Source organism: Tenrec ecaudatus, chromosome 7, assembly GCF_050624435.1.
Source record: "Tenrec ecaudatus isolate mTenEca1 chromosome 7, mTenEca1.hap1, whole genome shotgun sequence".
NCBI classification, from domain to species: Eukaryota; Metazoa; Chordata; class Mammalia; order Afrosoricida; family Tenrecidae; genus Tenrec; species Tenrec ecaudatus.
This window is the reverse complement of record NC_134536.1, coordinates 115,796,685-115,811,100: the sequence shown is the minus strand read 5'-3', so window position 1 is coordinate 115,811,100 and position 14,416 is coordinate 115,796,685. Positions and strand designations below refer to the sequence as shown.

At 38.5% G+C, this 14,416-nt stretch overlaps 1 protein-coding gene across 1 annotated transcript in view; it reads left to right on the top strand.

Moving 5' to 3' along the window:
• Positions 1 to 13,492, top strand: part of GFRAL (GDNF family receptor alpha like) — a 94,781-nt gene extending 81,289 nt beyond the window's left edge. Inside the window, exons 7-9 of the mRNA XM_075553767.1 lie at positions 10,931 to 11,026; positions 11,116 to 11,188; positions 13,420 to 13,492. Of these exons, the coding sequence (XP_075409882.1) occupies positions 10,931 to 11,026; positions 11,116 to 11,188; positions 13,420 to 13,492 (242 nt within the window). The remainder of the gene's footprint in view (positions 1 to 10,930; positions 11,027 to 11,115; positions 11,189 to 13,419) is intronic.
• Positions 13,493 to 14,416: the final 924 nt, after the last annotated feature.

Here is a 14,416-nt window from a genome sequence, read left to right as displayed (position 1 = left end):
TAGGAGGAAAGGCAAATCAGTAAACGTGCAAGTCTCAGTGCTGGCAGGGGTCTCCACGTGGATGCTCCAGCACTCATGGCTTGTCCTCAGGGATGTCTTTCAGGAAGTGAGCCTTGCCAGCTGAAACAGAACTGGCTAAGGCAGCTGCACCCTAGTCCAACCATAAAAAAGCAAGAAACCCAAGAACTAAAAAGGTGAGCCATTTATCCCTCCGTCCTTCAATTAACCACACATGTATTTATCGGCCATGTTGGCACAATAAACCTTAACTATCTCAGTCATATATTGTTAGAGAGGATCATTGTCTAACAGTCTATCCAATATACCCTTCAATAGTGACATAAATAGACTTCATTGTAAACCAGGGAACAACCTGCTATATGATTTTGATCAGTAAATCACAACATTGACATATTCAGTAAATGTCTGAGAATGACAATAACAATGGATTATGTGCTAAAACATTGTATGTGGTAACATCACTAACAATAAGATGTAGAAAACAGAAGACAACTGTAAGTGCAGCTTGTCAACATTTGAAAAGATCATAAATCAGGGACTATTTATAGAACATGCCTTCTGAACCATGAATATTCTGCTGTCATTTTCAGTCTATGTTTTTGTTATCTGTTTTGTCAACCTCAAGCCAAAGTTGACACTTTGAAAAATGTTAATACTTACTTAAAATTAATGACTGCTAATACTGAAACAGGTAGAGCACTGGTGGTGTAGTGGTTATGCATTGGGCTGTGATCTGCAAGATCAGCAGTTCGAAACCACCCACTGCTCTGTGAAGGAAAAAAGGGCTTTCTACTCTCAGGATGGTAGGGACTGGGAGTTTTGGGAAAACTAAAACCAGGAGCCCTCATTGTACTATCATACAAGCCTAGGACTGCTAATCTCATGGTCAGTGGTTCAAGCCCATCAGCTTTTCGCTAGAATAAAGATGAAACACTGTACTCCCATAGTGATTTACAGTCTCAGAAACCATAAAAAACATTTCTACTCTCTCCTGTTCAGTCCCTAGAAGTAGTAATCAACTTGATGGTGATTGGTTTGAGCTTGGATTAATAAGGGGAATGGTACAAAATTTGAGATCTTTCAGTAGTAAAGTTGAAACCCATTAAAATCGCCAAGCAAATTCACTAGAAGTGTAAACAACACACTGTAATTCTATGAAATGTCCTAGGGAAATGGGCATGCTTGTGGGTATAGTCATTTATTGACATTAAGAAGTTAGGCTTATGCCAAGGAATCATAGCACATATTAGTGAGAGCTGATTAGTATAGGTGTGTTTAGCCTTACTGTTTGAAAATTAGTTGGAGATTATTTTTTGTCTTCTTTGGAATGTTTTCCAGAAGAAAGGAGGTAGACCAGATGAAATAAGTAACCGAGTATGTTATGATGCGGGCTACGACTGTTGACCACAATGTGTGTGTGTGTGTGTGTATGTGTATGTGTGGCTGAGTGTTCTACTCTATATTTTACAGCACTTATCTTATGTCCTGGTTATATGGGCTTATACATTGTAAAATGTATGGACCTCACTTTTGCTCAATAGTGAAATATTTCCAAATTTATTGCCTACTTGAAAATGTGTATACCTCCAAATAAGACAATACTGCACCATGTGCAATGAAGAAGGATAATGAAGAGTCTTTAAAGAACCACAACAAATGGTAAGTTTGAAGGACATTACTCGAAGTTAAATAACCAATCACAGAAAAGACAACTATTATATATGGTCAATATAAGAAATTATAATAGGCTTACACAAATAAAGAAACATTTTGGGTGGGTACTTGGCATGAGCTGGAGAGAGAATGAGAATAACTAACTAGCTAGATAATACACAAGTGTTAGTTAAAGGGAAAAGCAATACGCAATAGGTGTGAAGTCAGTACGATATGACCAAGGTAAAGGAAGACAATGTTTGGTGCATGAGAAGAAAAGGCAATTCTTGTAGATGCAAAGGACCCCTGGTAGCATTGTTGGGCAAGCATTAGACTGCCAGCTCCAAGGTTGGTGGTTCACATGCATCTGTCATTCCTTGGAAGAAATATGATACTGTGCTCCCATGAAGATTTACAGAGGCTCAGAAACACTGCTCATTAAAATCAGCCCTATAGCACACTGTGTTTGGCTGTCATGAAGAAGCTTATGCTTACAAATATTATGTTATGAAGCCTCTACTACTTGAATACCCCCCACTGAGTTCTCCCTTTCTGTTTGCATGCCACTTGTATTTTTTGCATCAATATCCAAAATAGCATAAATATGGAAACAACCAAAATCTCTGAGTAAAGAAGAATGAATAAGCAAAGTCTGGTACCTTCACACAATGGAATATTTTGCATCAATAAAAAGCAATGAGGATGCTCTTACACACGACGAGACATGGACAAAACTAGAGACTTCTGTCTCTTACGTCTCCCTCCCATCTAACCGTAACTCCTTCTCTTGACATGCTCCCTGGAAGTATACCATTTCTTTCTAACAGACAAGGTGGGGACAGAGAAAAGTGACACAAGCCAGGATCCTCTTCAGACTACGTAGCTCCCAGCGACTGCAGATGCAGAAAGGTGATGTGAAATTCAAGAAGATCATAGGCCGGTGGGGACAGCGTCATGTGGATACAAAGTCAGTCAGCAGCTACATAACAGGGTGCCAACAGTTATTAGTTAGAGTCAGTGGCAGAGTCCCAGCAGGAAGGCAGGTGAAGTTGCAAGGAAAGAGGGAGGGTCCCAGTTTCTCCTGCTTATGAGAATGCCATCCCTCCCAAGGAGGCATCAGCAGGCTGTGACCTGATTGACAGGTTAGTTGCCCCCCCCTACGCTTTCATAAAATCTCAAGTTTACATAAAATCATCTAACCACTACACTCAGTTACAGAGATAAGTATTTTTGTGGCTATTTCTACATATACATTTATAAATGTTGCATAAATATTTAAAACTCCTAATTACTATTTTACTTACCTATATATGTACACACATGCATATGACTATATTTGTATGTGTATATTTACAAACATATATAGGCATAATACATACATACCCATGCATACATATATGTAAGCATACAAACACATGAATACAAATATACATATATTTATATATATATCCAGATGGTAGTGGGCTAGGCATTGAGCGGTCAACAGCAAGGTCAGCAGTTTGAATCCACCAACATGCCACAAGGGAAAGAGGAGGCTTTCTACTCCCATGAAGCTGTACCATCTCAGAAACCCACAGGGGCAGGTCTGCTACTCTTTGTAGGGTTGCTAGGAGTTGGAATTGCGAGAGTTTATTTCTTTTTCTTTTTTTCGGTTCAGGACATACAGTTACAGAAACTACTTAGATGTTGCAATTGAATTACTAAGATATCAAGGAGCAAACCATGTTCATACAGATATGGTTCTTCATTCTATTCTGCTGAGTCCTGTTTGGGGTTTTAAAAGCTTGTGGCAGCTTTTTAAAAAGCAGTTATCAAAAGGAGAAGGAGAGGAAGAAGAAGAAGTTGTCATTTGTCTCTTTGAGCCTGAAGCAAATAAGAATGTGTGAAAATAAATGTTAAAAAAAAGCCATTAGTGCAGAAGACTAATGGCCCAGTTAGGGGAAACGAACTGAGACCAGAAGACTTCGATGTGCACCATCCATGCTGACCGGAAACAATAGAAAGCCCTATTTAGAATGAACAAAAAGATCTGGAACAGCAATCAAATTAAAAGTAAAAATCCATTCAAATTAAAAGTCAAATTCCAGCTTAGTGGTTGAAATGCAATCAAAGGAACCCGCCAGACCACCTTTATATCAAAACTCAGGACATTCCATGAGTCTGTCCCTCAGCCAAATATGAGACAAGGTTATACAATGAACAGGAAGCCCTGCACATGCTGCAGGTCCAGGGGTTAGAAACCACCATCGTTTATCAGGAGAAAGGCAAGGCTTTCTATTCCCATGAAGAATTACAGTCAAACTACCGGATAGTTCTGTCCTGTTCCATAGGATCTCTAGTAGTCAAAATCGACTGCACGGCAATGGCTTTGGACGGAATCAACCACAAGGGAAGGAAGCAAGCATGCTATGGCAATTGGATGATTTCACTTCAACTAGACATTCCTGGCTAAGGGTGGTGTTAAAACTATCAATCAAGTTGTAGCTTGATGATACCTCTTTGGGGGTGTGGCCTTTTATATAAGAGTGAGGGACTATGGGAACTTCTTATGCCCTGTTGGGACTTCACTGGGACTCTGTGTCTGTATACAGAGCTGGCTCCTTAGAGGCTGCCCAAGCATGCTCCACTGACCTTGGACCAACTTGACTCTCCACTCTCCTGCCTCTGATTATGCTTACTTCTTCAGAATTCTGCATTGCCAGCCTGCTATATGAGTCTGAAGAGGGACTATGGACTAGCATTGGACTGTTGGACTTGAGTTGGACTGTAATGGGATGCCTTCTTGATATATAATTATTTATTGATTGAAAGTTCTTTCTTATTCATATATGAGTGGCACTGAATTTGTTTTTCTAGACAACCTGGCCTTACACAGAAGCCAAGGCTGTGATTGACTGATTGATTGAATGAATAAATAAACAGATAAATAAATAAGCAATAATACCTGGGTGAATGAGCTCTTAAGGACAATCTATTTTATGAAACCTGAAAGGTAATATCTGCCCCAAACCAAAGATGAGATATCAGGAAAGGATCTGGAACTAGATGTATGCAAATGGGGACCTCAGGGGAGAAACAGGAGTTTTGGGATATAGGAAGGATTGCAGCAAGTGTCTTGGAACAATTTACGTATACATTATTTAGATGCAATTTAATTTATTATGCAAACTTTCACATAAAGGACAATAACTATTACTAAAATACAGGGAAAATCAGAAATTGACTATGTTAAAGCTTAAAAATTGAGCCAATTATTGGAAATGCAAGAAAGTCATCCTTGAAATTTCCTTCTTAAGAAGATACTGCCATAAAATTGTCACTTCCTTGTTTAAAACTGATGGAAGACCATAACATTCTAACTATGCCATCTGCTGAGTTACCTCTGCAAAAACCAGCCACAAAAGGTATAGCTTGTACACTGCTGGTATTTTATGAAAAGTTCCCTTCATTCAATGTTTTTCCCCAAGCGGAGTTTTCTAAATTATGCTTCAATAAAAATAAATGAACGTTTACAAATGTGCAGCCTGTGCTAGGTATAATATTTATATCAGCCATTCTTTCCAGACTCCTCAAAGACATTCCATTGATTTAGTACTGTCATTCAAGCTACAATAGGTACTCCATGTTCACCAATTGCCCTAATGATATTAATTTTAGCACTGCTGTTTTCTTCATTCAGGATCCAATCTGGAATCACACACTCCCAATAGTGTATTTAACTATCTTATTTTTTGAGAATTCACCTTTTTTCCCCTAAATTTTATTTGCATTATTGGTGAGAATATGTACAGCACAAACACACCCATCCAACAGTTTGTCCATGTCCAGTTTAGTGACAGTGATTATATTTTTAAAGCTGTGCAAAGATTTCTCATTCTCCTTTTCAGACTTGTTCCTCCCTCATGAACTTAAATTCACATCCACTAAGGTTCCTATCTAACCTTACAAATAGCTGTTGTCAATTTGACCCCAAACTGATAACACTGCTCTGTCTCCCAAAACACAATCCACTTTTCAGCTGAGGTTCAGAATGCATTGCAATGGCCACATGGAACTCTCTGACTGTACTCATGATTAGGCAGTCCCTTCGGGACGTGAACAGATAACAGTGCTCAGGGCTTAGCTGTTTAGTCAGTGCAGTCTTCTCTGCAATGCCAACAGGCAGGCTTCCCGCAGACTTGTCTTCTTGGCCTGTCTGCCCTCTGTCCTACTCAGCAATGTTCTTGGTTCTACTGCTGCTTCTCTGCCACTCCTCATGGCTATCTTCTGGATCAAGAAGGAATAAGGACTAGGAATTTCAGGGCCTAAAAGATACTCTCTCCTCCCACATCTTCTCTTTTACTGGTAGTGAGAGCCCCATTACTACTTCTGAGGTGGCTCACTTTATTCTCATCGGGATGTCAATCACAAAGAACGCACCACAGAATCCTGACATGGCTAGAAGAGTCCTATTAATTAACTCATGCACTGCAAACATAATGCTCAAGGCACAGCCATTTCTACTAGATTGTTCTGTTTGAAGATGACTGGGGCCAATAGGTTGGGTGAAAGGTTAAAATGTATCTTTAAGAAATAGTGGCAGGGGTTCTTTCTGTCTCTATGATTGCAGAAAGACTACAACAATGAGAATCGGACATTATGTTCTACATATTCTCCATTTAGATTGGATCTTTAATCAAAATGTCCATTAATGATAACTGGTCCCTATTCCTTTCAGTGAGCTCATTGAGACCAGAAGTCTCATTGCAAGACAGGCAGTTATTTAATGGAAGTAATTGTATATTGTAGATACTGTCCTTTTACCTGATGCCTTCCTCCTCTGTTCCTTTAAGTGACTAAAAACCAATCATGCCTTGGGTAGCCACTTGCCAGCATTTAAGACCCTAAGAAGTGTGCATTGAAGTAGGAGGCAGAATAGAAACATTAAATATGTATTAGACCAATTCTTCGGAACTTAGGATGAAACCACGACCCTAAATCTACAAATCAAGAAACCAAATCACATGAGCTGCTTGGTTATGCATAAACATCTGTAACATGACTTTTGCTAATTTAACTTTTTTAAGATGTATAGTCATGGATAACAATTGCCATCATTGACTGAGAAATCCTACTCTGAAGCAATGCACTTTCGCCATCACTTTTTCATCACCACGAACCCCTTTCTCCTCTCCCCGCTGCCTGACATAGCCACTAACAAACTTTGGTCAATATACCTTTGCCTTTCTTGTCCTTTAATATAGGGTTCACCATACAATATTTGCCATTTTGTGATTATTTTCACTCAGTACATTGTCTTCAAGCTTAACCTATATGACAGGCACCTAGACTTCATTTATACCTCCGGCTGGGCAGTATTGCATTGTACATATGTAGCCACTTGTGCTATCCTTCATCTCCTGATGGACACATACATTGCATCACCTCTTTGCTCAAATTATAAAGCATGCTACAATGAACATTTGTGTAAAAGTCTCTTTTTGAATCCCTGCTCTTGAGTCTTCCTATAAATAGAATTGCTGGGATATATAGTAAGTCAATTTTTAGTTTGGGGTATTTTTTTAGGAACTGCTACCCATTTTTCCCATAACAGCTCTACCATTTTTGCATTCCCACAGCAGTGTACACAGGTTTCACTTTCCCCGCGTCTATACCAACATTTGTTACCTCCTTGTAGGTTTTGTTTGGCTGTGTTTTCATTCTCTCCATCCGCAGGAGTGCAGCGGTGCCTTGTGGTTTTGACATGTCTTTCTTTGATGGTGACCGATGCTTGGCATCTCATGTTTGGTGGCCTCTTCCACTATCTTTGCATATATTTTAATGTATTCTTCAAATTCTTTGACTATTTTATTATTGGATTATCATTTTGCTATTAAAGTGTTAATATTTTATATTTATTTTGCTTATTGGATTCTTGTTAATATATATTGCTCCAAGATAGTCCTCTAGTTGGTAGCTTATTTTTTCACTTTTTTGGTAAAGCCTATTGATGAACAAAGTTTTTAAAATCTTTTGTATTCTCATTTCTTTATTTAACCCTTTGCTCTCTGTGATTTTGTTATTGTATATAGCTAGCCCACTCTTGAAAGCGAAGCCTGGTAGCATTGCCACCTGCTAGTTCTTCCAAGAGTTTTAGGATTTTAACTTTCACCTTTTGACCCTTGATCCCTTTAAAATTTATTTATTTTTGTATGATGTGAAGAATGGATTCTATTCCATCTTTCTGTATGTGGAAATCTAATTTCCCAGGCACTATTTTGTTGCAGTAAGTTACGTAATTTCTGACCAGGGTCTCTGTAACTCCCACCGAACGACTTGGTAGGACTCGCAGATGTGAGGCGCTTGTGGCCCACGACAAGCTTGCTAATCATGTAAATAAGGTGCAGGAACCCTTGTGGGTGAACTCATGAAAATAAGGTGTGTAGATCCTAATGCAAGGGTTTGTCAGTTGTGCCACCCTGCTGGCTCCGATTGAGCCATGTTATAATTGGAAAAGGTGACTTCACTGTCCCCAAGAAAGAAGAGATGGAAGCGGAGCTATACTTCAGAGTAAGCACAGACAGAGTTTAATTGCCTCTGCTCCTCCTCAGATGCACTTCTGTGAGACCTGACTTACTGATTTCGGAGTGACAGTGGCCCCTGAGCAGTCTCCATTTAGCACCCTACCTCTGGCTTATGTTGTAAGGACCCCTCAGGAGGCATTCATATCCAACCAGCAGTCAATAGTTTCCAGTAAGGGAGGCGCTGTCCCACTCTAACTGGGCCCCTGGGGAGTTCAGCCTTACCAGAATTCCTCCACCCTGGTTCTGTGGAGGGAGTGTGTTGGCTTCTGGTGTAACCTCCACTAAAGCTGCTCGCTGCTTAGTCGCAGCAGCCTCGCTCCTACTCCTTAGGGAGAGGACAGAACAGAACAGATTTAGCTGGCCTGTTGGCTTTAAAGGGGTGCATTTAAAGGGGTAGTGGCAGGTTTGCTTGAAGAAATTATATTCTTACCATAAGAAACTTGTTGACATTGATTATTGCCTGTCTGTACTTCCCAATCTCTTTGTTCTGCTCCCAAATTCCTAGTTCCTCAAAACTGAGCACTGTTTGCTGGTTGCATTTCTTGTTTTGTTTTGTTTGCTTTTTGGTCAGGGGTGTATATGAGAGTGCTCTGAACTTGTTTATGCTGAAAGCCTCCCAGATTTCCTGTATCGATCATTCTGGGAGGCGGTTTTTAAATCACTGACTTTGATCTGTTCTGCCGCGCTTCTCATGATGCATGTGGGTGGCAAAGAGGCTTTAAGTCTCCATCAGCTCCCAAACACTCTTGTACTTGGATTTTTGAGGAAAATAAAAATCGGTACTATCACATCTCAGCCACTCATCAGAGGAGAATCCTATTTAAATTTGTTCCTGATGCGAGGTTGAAATTCATCTTGATTTCCTGTCAAACGTACAGGGATTTTACTATGTAGTTCGTAATAGTATTTAATTCCTGGAGGCTCTGGCTTACGATAAACAAGTCACTGACCACGTTTGACTATAAATACAGCAGATGGTGTGGGGCTGAGGTTAGTTATCAACTCTGACGACTTTAATTTCATGGATATAAAATGCTGTAAAATCCACTGTTTATAAAAGGCAGGGACAATTCTTCAATGGACTTCAGTAGCCAAGATTCCTCACTAACATCAATTTCCCTAACGAATATTTGGTATCCTCCAAGGGTGTATATTTAAGATTGCAGAGTGATTGCTGGAAACTTTTAAATTTGCAGTGGGATCATTAGCTAGCATTTCTGTCATTGATCTATTATAACTTGGCTAATGAATTCCATGTGCCTGGAATTTTGTGAATAAGGCCATTCTCTCAAAACTTGCTAGGTGAACATTTAACAAGTAATCTAGGTAGTTATGTATTGCAAAGAGAGTCTAATTTACCAAAACGATACATTTTTTTTCTTATGGGAAGATGAATAGTGATATACTTAGGAATAGAATTTCTTAAAACATGAGCATAATTCAAACAATCTGCTGTGTATGTTATATAAATTAAAATCTAGACCTGGAACATCACCTGAAAGCATAGAATTTGTAAAGAAGCAAAACTTTTATTCCGTATATTCTGAATTCTCTTAAAAACACCCACTCCACCTATTTAGTGTCTCAACTGACATTTACATTACGACAGCAATAAAACAAAAATTAAACAATAAAAATGTTTGATTTTCCTTTCAACCTGGGTTTCCTCTCCTTGTCCAGCTCTTGGCCCACTGGACCATGCAGTCTGTGTGGCTCACAACCAACCTTTGCCGCTTTGCAGGGGCCTTTGTCAGTCACATCCCCGCTGCCACAGACCCAATGCAACTCTTTGAAATGGAAGCATCTGGGGCATCACACCAATTGTTTCCAACACCTCAATGGATACGCAAAAGTTACTCTCTTGGTGAATGTGTGTGTGCATTTCTAGTCTCTCTATAAGTTATGAGGCGGTAGCTAGTCCCAGTAAAAGCATGGGTAGCACTGTGGGTTAAGCATTGGATTGCTTAGGTACAAGGTTGGTGGTTCCAAAGCAGCTGCGGCATGGAGGAAAATGATGGCAGTCCGCTTCCCTAAGGAATTACAAAGTCTGCAACCCTAAGGCCCAGAGCTGCTCTTCCTGATTGGGTCGTTGTGAGTCAGAGTAGACTCAGTGGGTGGATTTTCTTCAGTACGAAGATAAAATGAGTTGTCTTACATACTGCAATTTAAAATATGATTTTTTGTTATGGTTGAAAATATGCACAGCACAAAACACAAAGATTCAGATACTTCTACGTATACAATGCAGGGATGTTGATGGCATTCTCTGAGCTCAGGCAAACTTTTCGCCCTCCTTTCCTTAGTAAGTTTTATGTAGGCACGTTTCCCAAATAATTAATTATGTTCACGAAAGCACCTGAGTGAGAAGGGGAAAATCAACCTCTCACCAGAAAAATGTGCCGCTGTTGGGTAGGAGTGCGGCACCGACTGCGAATTTGGTCACTGAAGTCCACCAGCATCTCCAAGGGAGAAAGTGCACGCTCTCTGCTCCCACCAAGATTTACACTTGGGAGTGGGAATCGACTACGATGGCAGTGGCTGCACCCAGTCTTTTGGTTTCCACTCAAATTGATCCGATTTTATTTAGAAATTGTCACTGAAGTCAATTGCTGCTCAAAAGCTAATCATGCGGTAAAGACAATGCAGGACCTTCCAACAACTGGCTTCACTGTGTTCTCATTTTTCTCTCCCAGATTATCCAACCCTGTCCAACATCAACAGCATGGCCTTGTATCAAAGAGAACCCCCGAAGGATCTCACACTAAGTGGATTTCATTCCTCTTTCAATGGTCAGTTAAAAATGGATGCGGCAAAATAGTTTTGCTCAGCATTCTTTGCAAGGATGCAGTGATTTATCTGTGCCGTCACTCTTTTCCAGGAGACGTCGTCTACAGTCTGATGTGCATGATGGTCGCCTGTGGTACCCTGCTTCTGCTTCTTCTGAAACTGAGGTACCATGAGGCTGGGCCAGACGGGAAGGGAATCACGTTGCCACGGGAAAGCACGTTTTATGACCGTAGAGTTCTAAAAGGGCCTGAGACCGAAAACACCATTAAGATGCACTAAAACACTTTTTATGTGGGATAAGTCTATGGAACGATAGCTCTCAGTTTTCATGTGTCAGGGAAATGTGAACAGAGGGTGTTTTTAGGTTGTGTTTTAATACAGCTTATATGGGGTAAGTTCCCCGAATTCAACTATTATTACCCATGTCCCTGGACTTCTTACAAAATCCAAATGGGATTTTGATATTATATCATACCCAAATCAATTGCAGCATGAATCAGTTCACATAGTGTAGCTGCTGTGGACTTCATACAGTTTAGATTTACTTGAATATTCGTTGCTGTCGTTTTACATATGCGAATGCATTTATTCATATTATAACATATTCATATGGAAAGAGACATTTAATGAGGCGACATAGGGTTTATGCAGAAAGACTCATTACTATTGCTGGACATTACTTTACTCTTTTTAAAATCTACCTTTTGCCTTGGAGACTTTCATTGTTGGAATGTAGCTATGTTTCAGAGAGCATGTGGGATTTTCAAGATGAACGATACACCAACCTCTAAATTTCAAACTAAGATTTTGAATTTTTTGATATAGTTAGCATTGCAAACTGATCTCAAAGGGGTTCCCTAATTTACTTTTGATCCTTAAGAAAAATAGACTTAATCCCATTTAAAAATAGCAATCATTTTCTTATTCATTATGCATATGTATATATGTGTGTATATTTTATATACATTAAACATTACTGAATACACATACATTCAAACTCACATGAACATATTTACCTGTAATATTTTGCCTAGAAAGGAACAGAGGTACTAGATAGATCTCTTATTTCACAGAACTTAAAGACTCAGTAAACTATACGATGCAAAAAATGTTAAACTAAAAGACTTTGACAAGCAAGGAGATAGAGTGAAAGCAGAAGGTTAAGAAGCATAAGACATATCTGAAGTGTGCGTACCACCCAAGGGCATGAAAACACTTTAAATGCAAGTGTAGTATTTGTTGGAACAAACTCTCTGAATGTTTAATTTGTTAATTCCCAACATTTATTCCATAAAAATTCCCATGCCCTGAGGTTATATTTGAATGAAAAGATTGTTCATGAGCGTCAACATGCTCATTTAAAGGCCAAAAAATTAGTATGTCTCTAAGAAGGAATTGGTTAAATTTTGCTTTATTTGGTAAAATATTATGAACCTCTTCATTTACTGTGTCTGCCTATATATTTCATCACAATTATTGTTTCAGAACACAGATTGTTCTCTGGTCTAGCACAAATCTCTCAATTATTTTACTCACACAATGTGTAAAGTTTACACCTGCCACACACAAGCTGGTGAATCTTAAACATAGATGTGGAACACAGTGAATGGGGAAAAGTTTTAGGTCATTCATCACCCCTGCGTGTTAAGATTTTCTCACTTCCTAACTCTCCAGCACATAAAGGCGCATCACTTGAAGATGACAGTAGAAGTGTTATTATGATAGATGATCATCTTGAATGCACTGTAGTATGTATCCAAAAGGCGATCATTCATACCCTCAAGTACATTACAGACAATTACAATTAGGTTTCATCCTCTTTAAAATTGGTCACAATAGATTGAAAACTATAGACTCAAAATTCTGTAAACAACGAAAAAGTTGGCACAGAGGGAAAACAACAAAAACAAAAGAAAACACAGCAAAAGCATCATTAATGACAGAAGTGTTTTACTCCCAAGCCACAGGATAAATAATGCCTTCCTAGTGGGAAATTTGCTGTTATTTTCTGGTGCTCAAGCCTGGCATATGTCACTACTCTCTGAGTGAAGTTTCAGAGTTTTACATTGTTGGATTTTATACGAAATTAAAAAAACCTCAGATCTTTTATGATGTTTGTAGTGAGACCAATAGTTTGAGAATAAAAGGGGATCCCTCTCTCAATTTTCAACCTTGAAAATGATTACTACCTGGAAGGCACATTTACATATATAATTGTCCTTGCAAAGATCAGGAATTATTCTACTATTGCGATTTCACTTTCAGAAACTAATCTCCTCCCCCACCTCTCAAGAGACAGAGTTTATATTAACTCCTTCAAAAATGTAAGCAGCAAAGATGTTTGTAAAATCATTAAAATGCCCTACCATTAATGTTTACTTTTACTTTTATATAGAACCTGCAGGATACCCAGTCAAACAAGAAGTCCTTCACCAATCCAAAGACCTGGAAGCCTCATGATTCACTGAAAGTCATGGCTTATTATCAATCATATTCTTTAAGGAAAAAATTATGCCTAGTTTATAGATATGCTTTCATCAATAACAATGTTAGAATGGACTTAGTGATACTGTTTCATTAACTATAGAAATGTAAGTACAATATAATAACATTGCATAATGATTTTAGATTTTATAGATATGTTTAAGTAAAAATATACAATGTTATAGATATGATATTGGTGTAGAGTTAAAGTGTCCCCTGTGACAAAGTACATCATTTCATATTATATTTTATAGGATTAGCTTTACTAGAAATATGAATCCATGTAGTATTAATTAGCTGCATTATAATTTGGCATATTTAGTTAACAGGAATTTTTCCGATAAATTTATGATATTACATTAACTTGCTAAAATGAGCAATGTGATGACATGAGAACATCATATATAAAGAAGACAAAATGTTATTAACAAGACAAGAAAGAGAAAATATCAACATGAATGTCCAAAGAAACTCTGAAACTTGCTTTTGTACATAGAATAGTTAAAACCAATGGAAGAAATGATGAATTACAAAGAGCTGAACAGAAGTTTCAAAAGCAGACTGTGAAGACAAAGTAAACTACCATAGTAAAATGTACAAACACCTGAGATTAGAGAACAAAAAAGGAATATGCTCCATGTATCTCAAGCTGAAAAAAATGAAGAAAAAATTCAAGTAGTAATATGGGATTCTATGGGATCATTATGCATTGCCATTGACTGGATAACCATGAGTTTGAATTTTGTTTGTTTGGTAGGTTGGTTGGTTGTTTGGTTGGTTTTATGGGCAAAATATTCAACAATGCAGGAAGCATCGAAAGAAGATGGAATACTCAGATTCATTGTATCAAAAGAAGTGGCCAATATTCAGTCATTTCACGAAGTAGCACATGATCAAGAATTGATGGT